The sequence below is a fragment of the Plectropomus leopardus genome, chromosome 5 (assembly GCF_026936395.1).
Source record: "Plectropomus leopardus strain MGB_pleo_1.0 chromosome 5, ASM2693639v1, whole genome shotgun sequence".
NCBI classification, from domain to species: Eukaryota; Metazoa; Chordata; class Actinopteri; order Perciformes; family Serranidae; genus Plectropomus; species Plectropomus leopardus.
Window position 1 is genome coordinate 13,217,195 of NC_142180.1, and position 22,294 is coordinate 13,239,488.

The window sequence follows — 22,294 nt, forward strand, 5'->3', positions numbered from 1 at the left end:
AATAGTGTTTGAAGGAGGAAGTTTCTCGGATTTTTAAGAAATAATTTCTATGGTCCCGCTGAATTCTGCTTTTATAGACGTATTACATATCAGTACATTAAAGGCCAGAACAATGAATTGACGAATTTGTGCATTTAGAGTCACTCATAGTCGTCCGTTTTTCGTGTTTGCTGTTTTCCCAGCAGTACTTGAAGTCATCGCGAGAGCCTGATCCATTGATCCGGAGATCCAGGCGCCGGTAGGACTCTTGTGTTTCCACGCCTCCCACTTTCACCCCCATTGTGGTGAATCTCCGGCTCGCACACACTTTGCCAGACTTCCAGGAGTTGGGACGACTGACCGAAGACGGAACACAGACAACGTTAAAAAAAGAAAGAAAAATAAAACCGTGTCTTCTTCTCCGCATGGATCTATTTTCTTCTCTCGAGGGGTTTGAAGGAGCTGCAATGGTTCGCGCTGCCGTGAATGTTGGAGACTTGTACCGGAGAGAAAGGGCACACGTCCTCTACGCTGCAAAGTTGTAAAAGTAGTTTCCCTTGAAGTTTTTTTTCCGCCACCAGCTCAGACTCGGTGTTTCTGTAGCCTGTACACCCACAGCCATCATGGCGAGGCGGACGGCGGAGAAACCTCCGCTTTTGACGCCGAATACATGCGCTGCTTTCCGGGATAAACACCTTCACTTTCACAGGGGCTTGTTGGCTTTTTCTTGGATCTTCGTTTTAATCTGCTCGGCTCTTTCTTGTGGATATTGCGGAGCCGAGACGGAGTTTTCCATCCTGGAAGAAGCGCAAGTTTTGGCCGATCAGATGAAGAAGCTGTCCTCTCAGGAGCTGGGAGTCTTTACGATGCAGGTAAACGTGGAGGAGAAATGTTTTTTAATTGCGCTTGTGTGATAGAAAACGGAGGTAGTTCAGGAGTTGAAAGATCCAAACTGGCACAAACAGGATTGTCAAAAATAATTTGATAATCACAGAGGGAAACTTTTTTTTTTTGTCAGAAATGCTAAAGTGTTACGAAACAATCAGCTCTTTGGTCGCAGTGCAACAACAGGCGCTTTGAAGTTGGGATGCATTTATCTGGGACATCAACACGCTGGAGGTTTGCTGTGCTTTGGGAGGCTTGTGTTTCACCTTTTATTCACACCTAATCTGCTCAAAAAGACCAACTATTACAAAACAGCAATCATATCAACACATTTCACTGTGTGTGTTTACTAAAAACAGGTGAATCAACTGTCACCTGTAATGTTTATCACGAGGAATCAGCTATGAAGCAACATCTCATTGTAGACTGGCCCTCATCCAAGCCAATACACTGATGCCTGCTTACAAACATGCACGCATGCCATTGTGCACATGAAGAAAAAAAAGCTGGTTATAAGTCCACATGCCTTCCAGTGTGTCTGAGAATATGTGCTATGTAGGTCTCCTGATAAATCAAATAACAGCAATAAATCCATTTGATCTGAGCTGGCTGCAGCTCACACACCCAGTGAGAAAACCAGCTTCTGGACTCAAGGAGAACTGATGCTGCTCAAGATTAAATACTAACAATAAATCATTTTTTTGTGAAGCACATTATTTAGACTGAAACATAGCGTCAGTGCTGCAGCTAACAATTATGTCATTATTAGTTGATATACTCATGATTTAACTGGAGTCTTGGTGGAAGAACTGGTAAAAAAGCACAAGTTGTCCGGTGCTTGTTAAATTCGACCAGCAATCCAAGAAGATATTCAGTTTGCAATGATAAAGGAGAAAAGCAGCAAATAGAATACCTTTTTTTTTTTTTGCTTGATAGAGGTATCAAATTACGACTAAAATTTTGATAATTTTTTGTCACTCGATTTATTGTCTCAACTCTGCTTGCAGCTGACATGATTTGAGTGTTTCATTAGAGGTGAGATGCTTTGTGTGCCTTTTTTCTTCCCTGTTCGAGACACAACACCCATTCTTCTAGCAAACAGTAACCCTATTATGGTGATGAGTGTGTCCCCATGTTAGATTACGTAAACCTTGACTGATCATTGATTTTACAGCTGTAACGGTCAGTCAGTTCAGGAATTTTAGAAGCAAATGTGCAAAAAAAAAAGAAGCAGTTTCTAGCTCATAAAATGTTAATATCTGCTGTTTTTCTTAGTATTTCATGACAGTAAACTGATAATAATTGGACTTGAATTAGAGCTGAAAAGATAAGTCAATGAATCAATCAGTTGTTTGAACAGAAAATTAAGCTACATCTATTGGAGTAATTAAATTCATTCATTTTTATTTATTTTAATGCTGTTTATATTTATCTTATTTGATCATACACTCAACGCTTTAGTTTTTGGACTGTCGGTTGAACAAACAAAAATTTTTCGCTCTTTTCTGGCATTTTTTTTAGACCAAGTAATTATCGAGCACATAATTAGCAGATTAATCAATAATGCAAATAATGTTTTGCTGCAGCCCTGATGTATTTAACGTGTGAACTGCAATATTTCTTTGCCACGTTCATGCATTCAGACCTGCGTTGAGTCACCAAATGGCAGGAGGTGCAGGGTGCAGTGCTGGGTGCTGCAGGGTGCGAGGGGGGTTGTTTAGCACTTCAGAGGCAGAGGAGCTCACAGGCCCTGAACACAGAGGCGAGGCAGCGGGGGGGCCCTGCCCCCAAATGGTGTTTCATCTTCTCTGCTTCCACACTGAGCCGCCTTCATCCCGGCTCTGGGAGTCGCCTTTGAGGACTTCCTCTGATCCCCCTGGATCCGCCTTTTGTCACCGCTCATCCTTCCCTGAGCTCCAGTTTGTGTCTCATTCCTGTTCTCTCCATCATTTTCTCAGCTGTGTTATTTTGCTTTGTATTAATCCTGTTTTCTTGGTGCACGCAGTCCAAATAATCGCCCTTCTTGTTCTCTGTGTTTTGTTCCTTCTGTCTTTATTTTCATATCAGTGTAAAATTGCTCTATCAGCTGCAAAGATGTAATTAATGCAGAATTATTTTGGCTTCTCTCACTCACTTTATTTTTAATGACGCTATTTGAGATTATTTATGAAAGCACAGATTTCGGCGTCATCCCCCTGTATCGTGGGAAAACCGCTTTGAGGCAATCATGTTGTTGTACAAGCTGTGAAAATCTGACTTGGCATGAGGCTAATGTGAGTTTGATTGAAGCGGTACATTTCATGGATTTGTTAGAGTGGTTTCGCTCCACAAATGTGAGAGATGTGCATCCAGTAAAAATAGTCGGCATCTGCCCGTGAAAACAACTGCAGCAATCTGTCGGCTATGCTGTCCGTGTGGACACCTGCTCTGATGCTCAGATGTGGTCTGACTCGCCGTCTGCAGGTGTGTCTGTTGAACTGGATTTCACTTAATCTTTCTGTCTCTTTGGTATTTTGTCCTTTTTTTGCCTTTGCAGTGATTTTCCACACATAAAATGAGTTTATATCCAAACAACACCATTGCCCTCAAGTTTGGATTTCTGGTGTCACGGCTTTCATTCATTATCTCTTTGAGGTAGTTTTTTTGTCCTTGTTTTGCACAGAGACTTCAACATGCAAAAGTTTATGCTGTACTATTTCGGTGAAGATCTAAAGGGTTTTGTTATCAAGCCAGCATCCCAGCATCTCAGTTTAAAACGTAATTCTACCTCTTCCGCTCCACCCCTCATTCTCTTGCAGATGTGTAATTTGAGGCTTTCCTTGTCAGTGCTCCTGAGTCACTGGGTCAACCTTGTTCAATCTGTCATTGAGTTACTCTATTATCAGGGGACACGAGGGAGTACAGTCGACACTCTGTTTAAGCTGATAGGTCAACTTTTCAGAGGATGTTCTTCTTTCAGGTATGTTGTAAAGGCAATTCCCTGTGAGGTTTAAAGATTTTTTTAAAGGTATTCTGCCTCAACCTGCTGCACTAAGGTCTAGTCATTTTTATTTAATTGGTTGATTACAATCTGATTGTTGCAACGGCACACTGTAAAGATTGCTGCAGGGCTGCAACTAACTGTTATTCTCGTTATTGATTATTCTGTCGGTTTCTCAATTTTCATTGGTTTAGTCAATAAAATGTCAGTTGTGCCCATTCAAAATTTCAAACCAAGCATAACTGATCTATTGGCTGATATTGACCTATCACAGATATATTTTATTAAGATATAATGTTTTCACTGCAGTTACAGTCGTTGCTGTTGTGATACAGCCTTGTAATATTTATGAACTTTATGAATTTTGATGAACTTTTTAAAATTGTCTTCTCTCAGTGGTATTGTTTGCTGTGGTATTGATAACAGTATTGCATATTGATATTCATCAAAATCAGGTTTATTTGTCACTTCCATAATGCATTAGGCATACATGAGAGCAAAATACCATCGTCCACGGATCAGAGTAAGATTTAATATGTAAAAGACATATTCCATGGTAATTTCTATTGAGAAATTTAGTGTCATTAATGACAAAGAAAAGCGTCAACATCTCATTCTTGAGAAGTTGGAACCAGTAAATGTTTGTGGCATTTTATTTTTTTTAAAAAGTAAAAAAAAGTCAATGAATCACATGTCAAAATAGTTGAAAATAAATGTCTATTTTCAGCTCTGTTCTACCGACAGGTTCATAATAATGCATTAATTCTAATCATCCGCTTTCACACAGTGTCAGTAAATTTGTAGATGTTGTATCTTGATTAGTGTAGCCTCTTGTAACATTAAAACAACAGTTTAAGTGTATTGCATTAAATTTCCAGCACTGACATGGTCTGTCTTTTGTTGTACTTGTTTATTATTTTTATTTATTTTCAACAGCGTGGCTTATGTCAAGTTGTTGCTGTTGCATACTTTTTTTGTAACTTCTGGCTTTGTCTCTTAGAGTGTAAATCAGCAGGTACAGAATATCCCCCGATGTTAGGAAGCGATTTTATACCTGAATGCTTTGTGCCATGCGCCTCTCAGTGGTTGTTTCGAGAGGAGACAATCTTCACTCATATGCAGCTAATGAGCATTTAACGTCAGATTTTCTGCAGCTTAAAGCAGGAGGGTTTTACACAGCAGTTTGATCTCGGATCTAAATTTGAAATTCAGTCTCCTTTCTTTTAATCCATGTTACTTAAACATTGGGTTGGTGCTTTAGACGGCTAGAGCCAGGACCATGGCGCATATTTCCAGCCACAGTTGCAGTAACACACACTTGTTCACTGCTGGGAGTAAACTGCTGTGCATAGACTGTCAGAAAGAGATCACTCATCACTGTGTGAAAGGTCCACCCCACTTTCTTTTACTGGGAGGCTATTTACACACTGTTGGCTGATTATTTACAAAGGGAATTTCACTTTGTTAGTTTTAAGGGCCTTAATCCTTGGAGAAGTGTGGTTTGTTATTGAGGCTGGCTCGTCCAGTATCCCCGGCCCCCCCTAATTGAATATTGATAGTAATTTGAGGGCAATAGAGGTTTGTGCAGGAAAAGAGAAAATTGGTGCAGCTCCGGTACTATCATTAGGCCCTGATTTTCTGGGCTGGGTTTGGTCCAAGGGCAACACCAGTTGAGGGGCTATCACAGAGCCCCGGTCCCTGCTTTGTTGCTTTTTCTCACTCAGACTATATTTTTGTTGAGGGCTTTTTTAACATATCTATATATATGTTCTCTCTTCTGTTTCTCTTTGTTTCCACCTGCTTTTATTTGAATCTTGCTTCTCTGCCCTTTTGTATTTTGTGTCTCTCAGCTGCCGTATTTCTTCTCTTTGCCTTACTCTGTATTGAATCAGTTGCAGAGACAGACGAGGAGGAGGAGGCGGATATATAGCAGGACATCAGAATTCATGCTAGGTTCTCTGCAGTACGGCTTCAAAGCCCTGTTACTTCTTACTGCATTGCCTGCATGGCTGTGTGCTCAAACAGTCAAGGTTACCAAGAGCCTCACAGGCCCTCTGCTACGTGTCGGACTATTACAATCTCTCATTCATTCTCTCTTTTCCTTTAGAGTCTTTACTTCTTTTGTTTTGTGGTCCAACATTTTTCACGTCCAAGGATATTCTGTTAAATTAATAATATTAAGCTAAATTTATGTATGATCTGCTCCAGTCTCGCATGTGAAAGCACTCCATATAGGGCTGTGTGTTCACTTGAGTAGCAGGTTTTAGGATTTATAGTCTATGAAAGAAGAGCACATGTATAACAATAACACTCATCTAAAGGGCAAATGAACACTTAGGTGTTAAATATATCTCCGAGCACATTCCTGCACTTTTAGTTGAGGATGAGATGGGGCTCTTTTTGTTGCCCACCCCTCAGGGCGGAGAGGTTTCGTAACGTAACCAAATATTCCCTCTCAGCTAGTCAAGTATTTCAAATCATAGGATATAGAAACATATCTTGAGTGGAGGATGGATACTCTCTTTTGTCTTGTGTTTATCATTTTCACGCTCAAAGGAGTATGATGTAGAATACTGAGCTAAACTTTGGTTTAAGCTTAATTCAAGACCGTGGATGGATTACTGAACAGGCCTACTGGGCACAGGCCCTGGGGCCCAAAGTGTGAGGGGCCCCCCTGGTCAGTGACACAAAAAACAGGCAGAAAAACCACAAAGAGACACAAAACAACTAAAAAGTACACATTATAAAAAAGATGAATAATGATGAGGGAGGGGGATTGACACAGCATAGATAAATTATTAATAGGTATGGATGCATATTGCCAAGATCTGATATGCCGATACATAACAACTAATTTTGCCAATAACCGATACAGAAATCAATATAATCACTTTTTTTCCCCACCTAAATGTAGTGATCATCAAGTCTTTTCTGAAATTAACATCATATTATGCATTGTCATGGCCTCCCAGCTGATGGAGACATAAAATACAATGCTTTTCGGTGTTTGTAATATTAATTTATTGTGCAAAATAAGAAAGAATAAGAAAAAAAGAAGAAGAAAAAAAGAAAATAAGAAAAAATGAAGTCTGTATTGGTTTGTTTTAGCAGCAGAAATCACCCGGTTAGCCGATGATATTTCATTTTAAAGCCAGTATTTGCCGATACTGATGACGTGCTGATATTATCAGACAGTCCTAATTGTTAACATTAGAAACCAAGATTAATCTTTTGATTGCCTGCTAGAATGAGGTAATGAGGTAATTTTTGCTGCAGTGATGACTGAAGTGGGATAAACAGACTGTATCTTACTTGATAAAACAGATTTTGAAAAATTTAGAGGTTGAAAAATGTAATAAATTGCAGTGTATCACAACATATGTTATCATGATATGATGGTACAAGGCATATCGCAGCGATATTGTATTGTGGGGCCTCTGGTGACATCCACCTCTGATATTAGAAACAAAAAAACACCAACTAAAAAATACAAAAACAAAATAACCACAAAGTCTTCATGTCTATGTAGGACAAGTGGTGGGGCCTTTTGGGTATCTGTGCCCAGGGACCCACTGTCTCATAATCCACCCATGCTCAAGACCCTGGTCTCCATATCACTGCTAAACAACCCCATCAAGATTTTGTATGATTATATGTGCTTAACAGTGATGTTTTGCTTCACGTGGCTGGCTGCTAAGTTTTATACTGGTTCTGATTAACTGGAGTAGCCTACTTTTTAAGGATTTCTTTTCTAAATTTGCTCAAATTTCAAATGCAAAACCCCCAGAAATAATATGAATTTAATTTTTTGGCTGCTTTTGGGTGAGAGCAATTAGTTGGAAATGCAAAAATCGATGCTTCACTATGTTCAACAGCTGATTGCAATGTTTTCTATCCTCTGTTTGATAGGCAGGTAGTGTACATCGAGTTTTTCGAGCTCTTTCACCTAAATCAAGAGAAAGCGTGAACCTTATCAGTGAAGTTCAAATCAAAACAATAAGTTAAAAGACGTTAAAACGGTTGAGCTGCACAACTGAGTGATAATTCTGAGTCCTTTCACATAACACAGGGTGAGTTCATACACCGTCTTAAAAGTATTTATTATAGCTGCTTTAATTGAACAGTTTAGTGCAGATCTAATAACCTGTGTTTAAATTTTTATATCAAAGTTGAGCATGTTGAGAGTGGTGGTAGACATCAGGAGCCACTCTGGATTAAATGCTGTCTCACTGTATTGAAGGTCTGTTAGGTTTTAAAAATGTTGTAGGGATTTCTTCCTCCTTCTGTTTCTTGCGTGGGATGTTCAGGTTGTCTGAGCTACAGGTGCTTTGCATTAGTCTGCCCTATATTGCATTGTGACGGCACAACTGCTCCTTTTTAGTCCAACCGTAAATCGTGATGTGCCTTAGTGGTTTACGAGCCTGTGCTGAACTATCTGCACCTCTCGTTTTTTTCCACTTTTAACGTTTTTTTCCAAACTTTTGTTGCAGGGAACATTTTTTTAACACTTTCACACGCAGTTATTTATTCTTGGTGCCAACTTGTGGCTGATACTGGAATACTTAAAATTCCAAATTTTATTGTTTCTTGTGTATGTGCTTTGGTATGCTTTTTGTTTCTCAATTTTATCCAATGCTAAATTGAAAAGTAAGATGGTAACTGATGTGATAATCTGTTTGGTGTGCATGACTTTATTCCAAGCTAAACTTTTCTATAATGTAAAAGTTCAATCGATACATTGAAATGAAGAATTGTGTTTCTTGAGTCCCTGCCTACAGCTGCAACGTCTTAAAGCGACATCTGCAATGTTTTAAAACTTGGAATGACTTGGATATCAGTCTCCACACTTCTTGGCCTTTCCAAAACGTGGGGAAACAGCCCAGTTCTGTTGAGCATTACCTTTATCATCCGTCACAATGCAGGAGAGAACAGAGCAAAGGGCCACGTTTTCATTAAATGTGGAGCAGCTTGTATGTTTTGGCCTAAGTCCAGGCACCGAGAGGCTCAGGCGCCCCTCGTATCCAACAGTGTCTCCAACCTCTAAAGTGAACACACATCAGACACGGTGACGTCCCCAGACTTGTTGGACAAAACTGGGGATTTAAGTGCTTCTCTCGCATGGAAACCTCGTCGAATCCGGATTTAAGAAAAACAACCTTATTTCCAATTCGTCAGTGCTAGATATTTAAATTAATATAAGGCATCATTAGGTGGCCAAGTGAGCTTTGGTATGTTGAAAGGCAACTTCTACATCAGATTAATTTAATGAAAATATAATTGAAAGGTATAAGTATCAGGGCTTGTTCAAGGTCTGTTACCAATGTTTTGATAGAAAGTAGGTCTTCAGAAAACCAGAGTCAGAACAGTGGGCCAAAGGGCTTAGAGTTAAGGGATGTCTGGTTTTAGAGTGTGATTAGCCCTTTCTACTGTACTCTCATTGATTTTTGGATCCAACATAAATATTTTAATATGTTGTTTCTGCAAGATGGACAACGTGCAGTTATTACACATTCAAAGAAAGGTTAACTCAGTCAGCTAGATTAGTTGTTTTGAGTAGGGGTCGACCGATATTGGTTTTACAGGGCCGATACTGATATTAGTGGTTATTGAGACTAATAACTGATATGAGGAACCAATGTGCATTTACAATAAAAATCTTTCTGAAGAGAATCTTTTTTTTCTGAGAATCTGTCTGTCAATATTTAGAATTTGGAATATAACGAACTTGGACACAAAACTTTGTTTAAATGCCTTTAGTAAATGTATAAGCGAAACCGAAAAATTCAATATCATATACAGCAAGTTTAGAGCAACTTTTGTTTATTTTTTATAAAGTCAAGGGAAATTTTTAATAAAAAATGAATAAATAGAAATAGCTCCATGTGTTTTTACAAAGTAAAAGTTCCTCCCATGCTGACACTTTCTTTTTAATTTAATTAATTTTAACAGTGATTATTTAATAAAATGCCGACACAGATAATCGGCAAAATTCCAAATATTGGCCCCAATAACCGGCCAGGCCAATAATCTGTTTACCGTTAGTTTGGAGTCCTGTTAATTGGGATATGAACAGTTAAATTATATCCACACCTTCCACAGTTTACGGGACCATTGTGACTCCAGGTGACGTGCTGGCTCTGGCTATCTTGTAGTGAATTTAATGGTCACATTAACAAGAGGGACAGAGGTTTCTCATTTAATGTTTGTCGATGAGGTGTTACAGAAAAAAAGAGGACTGTACTGACTGTCTGTCCCTGCAGGGTAGCTAACGCTAGCCAGCTGTCTGCAGATATCAGACTGATGTGCTGTTAGACAGATGTCTGTGCGCTACTTAGTTGAGGCCTTTGCTACCATAGTTGTGTGGAATAATCTGTGTTTCAGGAATATGCATAATAATGACAACCGGTGGTGTAGTGGTTGTTTATGCAGTAGGTTCACTACTAGATGGATGAGCAGGTCACCGAAGAGGAAGTGAGCATAGTCCTCTCTATACTCCAATTGCTTTTTTGCTGATAGGTGGGTATACTATAAACAAACAGAAAAAGAGGCTGCTACTCTGTATATCTTTGTATACCCTCCACTGCACCATCGATCACAGCCTTGTTACATGTATTTTTGTCATTTTTGCTATCTTACAAAAAAAATACTGTAATAATACTGTACTTGTGTCCAAAAGATGTTTACATTTTGTTCTTTGTCTTTATTGGCCAGCTCAGCTTATCTTGTTTATAAAGATTTAATCCTCAGTAACAACCTAATTTGAGGTCAAGGTTATCCAAAGTTAAATGCAGTGAGTGGGAATCACCAGACGATGTTATCACGATACTTAAGTCACAATTTAATATTATTATTGCTGTTTTAAATGTTTTTTGCTGGATATTACAATAATATGTATTGCATTTACGTATATTGAAAAAAATCACCTTTTTTTAAACCACAAATTATGTCTCTAAAGCAATTGATTTTATTATTCTAGTAGGCTACCAAAAGTTATAGCAATGAAAAATCTTAACTTAGTGTCTGTGTATCAATACAATACTGTCACGCAAAATATCATGATACTCTGCTGAATCAATTTTTCCCCTACCCCTAAAAACTAGTTTCGTTAACAGCAGGGTGCAGTGTTGTCAGATATCTGGCTTTTAGGATCAATTTGAGTTAAGTTTGTGAAATTTCAATTTATGATTTTCTTTGACTCGGCCATGTCCGTTTTTAACAGTTTCCAAATGACCTCCGCAGAGACCTGAACAGACATCATGCATCATTTGGAGTCTGGCTCCATCTTTATTTGAATCTACCTGCAGTCCGCTTGTGCTAAAAGCCTGCTGGAAGAAAGACTTGTGGAGAAAAACATTTTCAGGGATGTATTTTTTTCCCTCCAGAGCTTTTGAACAACATGTCTCCCATTCATTTCAATCAAATCCCTTTAATTTCTTTTGCCTGTGTAAGTACAGCCTAGTGCACTGTCTCTTGGCTCCTGCTGGACTGCGGTCGGGACGAAGCATAAAACTGATGTTCTTCCCCTTCTGCAGCAGCTGTTGTGGTTTAAATCTGTCCGTACTGTCGTGGCCAGATCATTTATCTGACCGCTTTTTGATCTGTTTCCCACATTTCCCAGTTGAAGAAGGCCTCTCTCTGTTTGGCCTTGACTGAAATCGGTTTTGCAGTGATTTGCAGCCTCCTCAGCCTTTGCCTTTTTGTCTCTGCTGTTGCTCGTTCTAGATCTCTCCCTGCTTGCAACTCATGTTGAGCTCTACAGCTTCTGTTGAGAATCTAGTCTGAACATGTCCCCGGCTCCTATCTAAATTCAATATAATTAAACATGGTCAGATTAGGGGAAAAAAACAAACAAATGTTTTTTCCAGCTGTAAACATCCTGTTATTTTCAGTTTAACTGAGATACACATCAGGAAGCCCATTTAGGTGTGCACACATGCATGCACGCATGCATGGGTATCATATTCATGTATGGAGCTAAAACGATTAGATAATTAGTTAAAATTAATCATTTGTCATTTTCCAGTAGAAATGCCAAATATTCACCAGTTTTAGTTTCTTAAATTTAAGGTTTTGCTGCATTTATCTGTTTCAAGTCATCAGGGTAAAACTGTATAAATTTAAAGGAATTTGGGATGGGCAGCTATCATTTGAGCTATTTGAGACCGATTAAGGATTTATATTGCATTATATGATTTTAAAAAGATATTTTATTTCATAGTCTATATGAACGATCAGTTGAGAAAACAACAGTTTGTAACAGCCACAGTCATGTCACATAATTGGAACTTGTATGTAGATTTTGAGCAGTTTATTCTCAGTTCCCAAAGGCAAGTTTTGATTCCCATAATTTATTTATGATGAAATTCTTGTCTGCTTGCTCCATTTTCATTGTTCCATTTTGTAGACTTGCAACTAATGATCAGTCCCTCCAGGATTTCGCCAGCTGTTTTTGGGATTGTTGTGGCCAGAAATGCCTGATTTCACAGCAGCATTTCTAAAAAAAAAAAAAAAAAAAAAAAAAAAAAAGGAAAAGGAAAAAAGCGATGCTTGTTGCAATTTTTTTTGCAATGAAATTGAGGGGACAAGTGAAAAATATTTGCAGTGCTGTCGGATTCTTCTTTTCATTATTAGCATTCAGTGTTTCCCACAGAATTTGCAGGGATCTGCTGAATTGCGGTTGATTGTTGCAATCACAACAAAGGACTGAATGATTGTTACTGTTAATTGATTAATAGTGGAATAGTGAAACATGGCATCACATATTGCCATAAAACCCAAATATATTCACTGCATGATGGCATAAAAAGAGTAACTAGAAAGCAATCTTCACTGCAGATAATTGGCATTTTAGTGTCACGAATGAATTTAAATGATGAATCGAATATCGAAGGAGTTGTTGATTGGTTTTCAGTCTGCTGATTAATCATCTCATCCTTTCAGCACTCATTTTCTGTGTATTAAACCGAGCCCTGTGCACCAACCCTCCAGGTTTTCAGAGAAAGTAGCTAAGTCTTCCTCTGCTTATTAAGGAGGAGAGCTAATTAACTGGCCGTGTTTAATCAGCTCATTCTCACTTTTTAAAAAAAAATGATTCTCCTTCTCTCCATTACCTCGCTCACTCTTTATCTCCCATTCACTATCACCCCCTCGGCCACACACACACACACACACACACACACACACACACACACACACACACACACACACACACACACACACAAAGTGATAACAAATGCACTCAATGAGCGAGAGAAAAGGATCTTTATTGGTGATCCAGGCTTTGTGTTTTTTCCTCCAGATTCCTGCCAGTGTTACTTAGTTAGCTCCAACAGGGCTGACCTGGCAGTGTGAGCCAAGGGACCCCAGGCCACCCCTTAGCAAGTCAGTCCCTTCACTCACCACAATGGGCAAGACTCAAAATGAACTCTCCCTGAAAGAGAGAAAAGGGGGGAAAGGAAAGAGGCGGGGGCTTGTGGTGAAGGCAAGGGGGCAGTGAGCAAAATACACGACTGGGAGGGCAAGGAGAGTAGAGGGACCAGTTCCCTCCCCCAGACAACATCCATTTTGTAAGGCCCCCATCCCCCTCGTGGAGCACACACTCATGCACACACACTCCTGCAGGAGAGGCTTTGCATTCTCGATGAGGAGAGAGTTGGAGCTCCTACTGTGGAGAAGCAGATCAGACTGTTTTTCATGCCTCTTTTCTCTTTTCCTCTCCTCTCTGTGCATGCCTCTCTCCCAGGGCTCTGGGTTGCATACGTAAACTGGCGGTAAACCCAAACTTCACAGTTGTTGGGAAGCGTTGTTTGGGAAGTTGTCTACAATTTCCATCCATGTTTTTATGCCTGTTTGCAGTATTTATGTATTTGGGTAGGTGCATTTTTGGGGCAAAGATGTGACTGTGGATATGTAATCGGCAGCTTTAGGGTTCTTCCTGGAGGCAAAGGGCTGTTCAGGGTGCGAGGGAAGACTGGAAGAGATTGTGTGCCTCAGTTGAAGCCAAGAAATAGCAGGTCTCTCATATTGTGGAGTCTCATACACAAAACACACACTTTGTTTGCGTCTTTGTCTCAGATGGGGAGGAATTACACGCCGCCTCTCAGGCTGTAGAGTCACAGGGTTGTGGAGGTCAGCTGAGTTAGTCTAACTTCTGTCCACACGGCCATTCATAAACGTAATGACATCAGCTGGTTGCAGTAAGTAATGATAAGCACAAAACATCCAGCCACTGTTCTGTCACTTCAGTGGCTGCTGGGATATTGAGTTTTGCTCCTGCTGTTTTGGAGTACTTTTTTACTTTCCTTCAAACTCTGAATTGTGGATTAGTTGCTAAAAAGCAAATTGAAGACAGAGGAAGTTTTGGCCCCTGGAGGCTTGAACAGAGATTTGGAGTATTTTTTCAGACAGATCAGCAGCATGTGATGTAACTAACATTGGTCAGTTGAAAGCAGAAAAACAAAGAAGTGACCATGTTTTGGTGAGAGGGTAGAGCTGTGGATGAGTGAGGGGGGAGTCTGACTCAGACTGTAGTGACGCCTCACAGATAGCCTGTCAGTCAAGTGGCCCCGACCTTATATATGGGTCATTTTAAGCCTCAATAAAATGTTACAGGTGACTTATATAATAGGGTTGTACTGATACATTTTAACAATGAGACAATGCATGTTACTTGACATGGTTGACGACATGATACAAGAACGATATGGGCTCATTGACAGCAAAACGATATGATATGATCGCATGACTAAAACTCAATATAGTACTGTTTTATGCCAAAAACAGAGAATTAAAATTACTATATCTATTCAGTGGTAGTGGAAAACAATGGATGCTTTGTTTCTCTCAGTCTCAGGCTCGTCTATCTTGTTGAAAAAGTGGACATTTGTGTCAGCCTTTAGCTCAGGTTTCTTGCTTCTGCCGTCCCCAGCACCACTGATGTCTCCTCGGAGAATAGTAGCCCAAACTTACCCCCGTGTCGGAAGATCTCCCCTGGTATCTGCTTGCAGCCAATGGGAGGTGATTGCATTTAGTGCTGATTCTACCGGAGATTATCACAGTTGTTTGCTAAAAATGCTTAAAATTTACAGTACAAAACAAGTAATAGTCAAAATTAGGGTTGACAGATTATGTCGGCCTGGCTTATTGATGGTGCCCATATTTGGCATTTTGCCAATTATCTGTGCCGGCGTTATCTTAACGATTAAATTAATTAGTTAAAAAGTGCAAAGAAAGTGTCAGCATGGGTGGGACTTCTATTTCGGTAAACCTCAGGAAGCTATTTTATTTATTCATTTTTTATATAAATTTCCACTTGATTTTATAAAAAAAATTCTGGGAACTTGCATATCACTTTGGAGTTGAAAGTTGTCTGTTTACACTTAAAGAATATTTTTACACTGTGGCCTCGCTGCCCCCAGACATTATCACAACATCGGTCCCATTTTTGTGTCTGTTCATGAAGTATGGAGCTGAAGCTGACAGGTGATTAGCTCAGCTTAGCATAGAGGCTAGAAGCAAGGGGGGAATGGCTACCCTGGCTTTGTAAGTTCCCATCCTTAGTTCCCTCCTTTTCATAGTGAAAAAAAATCTTCTATAAAGTTAAAATAAGAGATTAATAAACCATCGTCACCTGTTTCTGTTCCTTTTGGTTTTTCTTTGTACCTTGAGGTTGACGGTGTCTGCACTGTCTAGTTAATCTTTTGTCTGTTTTCTCCATCTTCATCTTCTCATCTTCTCTGCTCGTGGTTCCCATCTCTCAGCGTAATTGTGTCCTCCGGCGACTGTATGTGAAACTGTCCTGCACCTTTTGTCTTCTGCTGGTTCATCTCTTTTGAAGATAAGTCAGGAAGCGACCCGGGCTAATGAGTTGAACTTTGACTCTCTGCTTCTGTCTCTGTCAGACGAGGCTGGCTTGGAAGATGAAAAGAGATGCAGTGTTTTTTATTTTTTTCTATTCTTGCAGAGAAAAAGGCAAAGGGGGAAAATGTGATACAGCTTGCTAATTAGGAGACAGGGAGGAGTGTCTGGGCTTTTGAGAGTGAGATAAAAAATTGGAAGACTGCTTCAGACACTTTGAATGTTCCAAACATGTGTAAACACCTGATGTCACACTATCTCTGTCTCTACCTACACACACATATCTCACATAAACACCGGCTCTTGTAAAGCCAAATGTACGGAGCAGCTACAGCTGTGTTTAGCTATCAGTGTCTATGAGCTCAGCCACTTGTTTCTGCCAAACAAGTGGCTTATTTGATCTGGACTGACTCACGAGTAATGGAAGATGAGCATTAGGAAAGCCAAGTCGCTTCAACACATTTTCTCCTGATGGCATGTCAACATAACTCCAGATGCTTTCCATCATAGTTTATTTAAAACTTTATGGGTTTGACAGAATTAATATTGATTTTTGCAATGCAGAGATTCAGAAAAGGGGGCGAGACCAGGCAGTGGTCCATCATCCTAAACCTTATGACTGGCTGTTTGCCCGGTCAAAGGTGGGACCTTTGTTTGCATTTTGTTGTTGTTTTACCCAGTTTAAGTTCTACACAGTGTTGTCAAAACAATATTTTGTCTGGACAGGCTTATTTATTCAAGTTTTGTTTCTACTTTATAATTGTTTTTTTTTTATATTTAACTTACTTTTGGAGGTACAATGTCTTTCTGTGGACTTCAGGATTGAAGCATGGAAGCTTTATATTACATTAATGGTGCCACTCAGTTGTGTTGTGATTTGTGGGTGCTTTTTTTATTTTAAATTTAAATTTTAAACATAGTAATTGAAAGATAGAGTAGTAGGGGTGTAATGGTTCACAAAATTCATGGTTCGGTTTGGTTTGATACCACATGACAGTGTCACAGTTTCGGTACGTTTTCAATAAAGCAAAAAAGGATAAAAGCCATATAAATTCCCTTGATTTTAACAAACATTTTAAATAAATAAATATAATGTTTTAAATCTAACCATCTTTTTCCCTGCTTGATTAAGTAAATGCTGTGATAACCTTAGCTTGTAGCTTGTTTTGCTCGTTGTTTTCATCTAGTTGCACTCATTGATACACAGGTGATGTCTTGTACTGAAAAGCTTCAGTACAAATACATGTATTGTTACACCTCTATACGGTGATGTTAGTAATCAAAATGAATACGAGTGGTGGAGACAGAAATGGTTTACAAATGCTTACACACTTACTTCATGCCACGCGGGGCATAGGTCAGTGCCCCATTTGGGCCACTCCAGTCAAAAAAGTCTGGACACTTACTCGCTGACTCTTCACTCAATCAGCAACTCAGCATCACAGTGGAGATTTCCTCCCCAGTGGGATGTCACTTGGCAGTAAAAAGAGCTCATTTAGGTGAGACATGATAACTAAGTCCTTAGGCTTTTTAACATATTCAGCTTAGTGTCGAAATGATAACCATATAATGCATCACGATGGGTCCCAGACTCATAAAAACATATTGCTCTTGTTGCGCAGGGACCGTCTTGAAATCATCTTGCAGCACATTTTACATCTTGGCCTCTCATTCGGTGATTTTTCTCTGTGGCTGTCTCAGTCTGTGTGCGCCGGTTCTCTTTGTGTTGCTTTCTGGTTTGATTAGTTACAAAAAAAAAATTGGTTGTTTGGTTAAATAGGCAGATAGGATCGTCTGGGCTCTCTGTTTATTACCTTGTTGATTCATGCATTGGGCTCCCTGTGAAGACCAGTAATTAGTCCTTTTATTAGTTTCTCCCAGTTAACAATTAATGATGCTGTCTGAAATATCACATTTTTTTAAGGATAAATCTCCAGCACCAAGGAAAATATGTGTTTTTATGTTTCTGGCAGCGGCAGGATCCGTTTCATCCTCATATTTCCTGTCCAAAAGAACCCCCACTGCCAATGTGTGTGTGTGCATGCGCACGTGCACATGCACGTGTGTGCGTGCGTGCGTGAGTGCGTGTATGCCTACTGAAATCAGCACTGGTAGTCCAGCTGAGAGGTCTAATGCTCAGCCAGAGGCATAGCAAGCAGCTCGGTCTCATTTCTTAAGCTTTCAATTATGCCTTTCTCCAGCAGACACACAGTAAAGCATTTCTACAAGAAACCTACATTATATCCAGTCCCTGCTATCCTTCCAAACTTCTATCTCCCAGACTTTCTTTTCTTTCCAGAGGGCCTGCTCACTGCCAGGTTTGGCTGCCTGGTCCCATGCCAGCTTCTCTCTGTCTGTCTGTCTAGCCCTGGTGCTGGCACCGTCAGACAGCTGGGGTTTCTGCTGGCATCTCTTGGCAGCTGAATAGGAGACGAAGCCGTCTACACATTCAGCCCTTTCCCTACATTTTAAGGAACTTGCTTATTTCCATGTTATTAAATGTTACAATGAAAAATTCCAGAAAATGCGATAATGCATTAGAAAATGTTTTCTTTTTTCCACATTTACTTAATTCAAACCTTTTTGACGTATCGAATCTTCTTTAGATTTCTGTGTTAGGCGTCAGTGCTGGTTTAGTTTATTAGCCGCTAATTAAGATTTCATACATGCTTGGTATATCACAGATCATTTCCCTTGTTATGTTAGATAACAGTAACAACATCGTCACTTTTCCACACTCGGAAACACCAGACACATTAAATCTGACAGATTTTATTTTTTTTACCACAAAGTAATATTTAAGCAGGATGATTTTTACTGGATCAGGTTTTGTCTCCTGCTCCTTAAATCTGTGTGAAGCTTCAAATCAGCTTCACACAGAGTCAAATAAGTGATCATTACAACAGCACAACAGGTATTTGGTGAATACCTACTAAAACAATGGCACTGGACTTTTGACAGTGTCCAGGTTTTAGACAGTTTCAGCATAAATGTATAACCGTATTTGGATACAGAACTAAATCCTTTGAGAGAAGCATGCAGCAGCTGTAAACCTGTTTGAAATAGATCTCTTACCTTTTCCGGAAACGTTAATCTGACAGTGTTATTTGGTCTATGTGTGAAAGGGCTCTTAGACCGATACTGAGCTCTGTGGGAACAGGAACCTGTGTGTGTGTGTGTGTGTGTGTGTGTGTGTGTGTGTGTGTGTGTGTGTGTGTGTGTGTGTGTGTGTGTGTGTGTGTGTGTGTGTGTGTGTGTGTGCGCGTGCGCGTGTGTGTGTGTGTTTGTACAGGTAGTTGTGAGTTGGTTTACATTCTTTTGCTTGCATGTGTGATAAGGTTCATTGATATGACAATGTGCTGGATATTCACCGTGTATATCATGTGAGCGGTCTCTCCCTTAAAACAAATTAAATATATCTGACTGTAGAAACAAAAAGAAAAACAGTCATTTTTTTATGGTTTGTACACCATAAAATTCCAGAGTTTGATTGAGCCAATTAATTGAAACTCAACTCTGTTACATCATCATATACTGTGTATTACAATAAATAGACACAACAATGCTATTGTTAAATAAAGTATACATATAAAGCATACAGCACTTTCTGCAGGTTCATTTTTTAAAACAGTGGACTTTTATTGGGAACAGCACAGAGCACACGAGGGGTGTAACAATGAAACACTCTTAGTTGACATATTGACCTAGTAATCAATGATCAAATATTATCATTGCAAAGTGCAAACATTGATGCACATTTTGAAATTCCCATGGCAAGTCTGTGTCACCATTTCCATCCAAGTGCACCTCCATTCTAAACATTCAAACAGTCCTAGCGCCTCGAGCTAGGCAAATTATAGTAAGCAGTGAGGAAAAAAACAATAAGGTTATTTCCTGATACTGTCTCATATCAATCGGAGGCCCCTGAATGAAATTGAATAGAAATCACATCATTACAGACTTTGTGATATCAGCAAGTATTGTGTCATTGTCCAAAGATTCATGGTACTGTATCGCGATGAAACTTGTGATTAACACCCCAAGGGCACACTTGTGTGATAATGATGCTTATTATACTCAGCATCCTGATGTGCCACACGTCAGGTAGATGGATTATAGTGAAAAAAGGAGATGTTTTCACTAAAGGGAATATTAAAAAATTGCAAACAATTTGAGAGAAATAAATTTATGCATGAAAAAAGTCTTAAATCTTTAATTTAAAATTGCAAAAAATTGGAGCAAAAGCAAAAGTGTCTCACTTATATATGTTATATACAAATGACATGCTGTCACCTCACCCGCGCTGAGAATGTGAATATATGAATGTTGTTAAGTGTTTAATGAGGTCCCAAACCAGGCATTTTGATTGACCGTTCTAGCAGGGACGCCATGTGGAAGACTCTTCTTTGAGAGGAGCTGTCGTATGTCTCCAGCATACATCAAAACAGAAAACACTGCTCTCCCTCTCCCACCAAAGCCGCTCGTCATTTACATACCAGAAACTTGTGAATGTCCTTGGGGAACTCTCTCTCTCTCTCACTCTCTCTCTCGCTCTTTTGAAAGCACTCACACTTGAGCGTCTGCACACAGCAATGATCGACTCATGAATCTGAATAGGAGAGGTTTCCGATGTTTAGACAGCACAGGAAAGAAACCTGATGCATATTCAGCTGACATCCAGCACAGGCCCGCCTGCTGTCTAAGAGCTCCGCTTGACATGTTTGTGAAACACTCTGTGTGCGCCTGTGGTTTACTCGAGTGTTAATGAATGCAAATTAGGTGTTTTTCTATACGTTTTTTTGCATATATGAGGGTTGTGAATATTAATTAAATGCCTGAGCTTTAAGTCCAAGTGTAAACACTTTAAAGTCATTGTTTTTTCTCAAACATTTCAGGCCTTTTATGATATATTTTCTCTCCAAAGCTGTTTCAGAAGGGTGCTCAAATGGTTACTACATGGAGGACCCTGCTTTTAATGGTGTTTGATAATAGAGGATGAATAGCACTTATTACTCAAGGGCTTCAAAATTGCCTGCTGATTTTTCATTGACTCTGAAACTGACATTAATACATCTGATTCATTCTTTTTCTTTAAATTTGATGTGTGCAAGCTGTGTAATGCACCCCATAAATATAGTTTAATGTCTCATTTCACGTTTATCTAAATTATCATCCAGGCAGTATTCTTGGAAACTCATATAGTGTGGTGTCTCCACTTTGTCCTCACTCAGTGACTTCAGAGTGCAGTATTTTTCCCTTGGATAGCTTTTTTTTTCTTTCTTTTTTAGTGTAGTAGCTCCTGCTGCCAGTTGTGTTCACTCACATGGCTCCACCCGCCCTCTGAGGATGCATTTTAGCATATGTCACTTCCTATAGTAACTCCAAGCCTAAGAGACGCTTAACTGTGCCTATATGCCTGTATATTTCAAGCAGGCTGGTGTATAGCACTGTGGCAGCCCATAAGAGGTGCACTGTAGGGAAAAATAAAGTAATTAAACTGTAATGACGGCTTCCCTTCCCAAACAGCTTAGCTGTACCATCAGCATGGATGTTATTCCCGCTACAGTGGAAGTGCACACAGGCTGGTTCAGTGCTTTGTTTTTTGTCTCTGTTATCTCCACACTGGAGTTAAACAGATAGTTTTTGAGGCATTAACAGATAAAATTTACATTTTTTTTATCATTGTATGTATACATGTATGTACTTGAAATCATAAATTAGTAAGAAGCTTTGATTTTTTTATGATGCACCACCATTTGCTTTGTTAAGCCATTCAGAACCTAATTATTTTCCAAACACAAACAAATATTATAATAGTGGATCAAGTGGCTCTACTGCGGTCCAAATGACCTGTAACGCTGATTAGCTCACAGGCATCCCATCAAATATGTTTGTGCATTTGGGTGGAGTCAGATGACAGTCATCATAGATCTCGACATCCTGTAAACATTATGTCCGTTGGAATGGACACGGCATCTGAATGGGTTAATTTGTGGTTTGGGCTGTGTGATATTATTGCAAACACAACATTTTAAATTTAAAGCCTTTCAGTGTAAGACCCTCATCTCTGTATCTGTCTGAATTGCAGGCCTTACACCTGTCCACTTTTTAAGCATGTAAGGTGGTCATAAAACTCAGTCCAAGCTGTCTTAAATCAGTCTTTTTATTGTCTTGACCTTCTAACAAAATCAACCATTATCTATTATTGTCGGTTTTTAAGTCTTGGCTCATGCAAACACTGAAGTTTAACGACCTGGACCAATAGCTGCACCAAACAGGAAGAAACAAACAAACAATTGGAATTGTTGTTGTTGGAATTGTGAAAATGTCATACTTCTATAAGAGGGTTTGGTGTGATAGTTTCCACCAGCTGGAGAATGATTAATATTCTGAAAAGGAAATCAAAGTCTTTTCAGAGTTTTCTAGCTGGGTAAGCACAAGAGAGAAATTGCTGTAAAAAAAACAAAAAACAAAACGCAGATTATGCTCACATCTTACTGTGCTAACAGTCCGAATTTCCAGATAACTCTAAAGCACATTTCAGTGGAGAATCCGAGTTTGTATGTTGTTACGTGTGTTTGATGCTCAGGCAAC

General features: G+C 39.4%; 1 protein-coding gene across 1 annotated transcript in view; it reads left to right on the forward strand.

Annotated features, from left to right (window-relative positions):
- Positions 1–239: 239 nt before the first annotated feature.
- Positions 240–22,294, forward strand: part of cachd1 (cache domain containing 1) — a 104,508-nt gene continuing 82,453 nt past the window's right edge. The window contains exon 1 of the mRNA XM_042483872.2: positions 240–851. Within this exon, the coding sequence (XP_042339806.2) occupies positions 603–851 (249 nt within the window). The 5' untranslated portion in view covers positions 240–602. The remainder of the gene's footprint in view (positions 852–22,294) is intronic.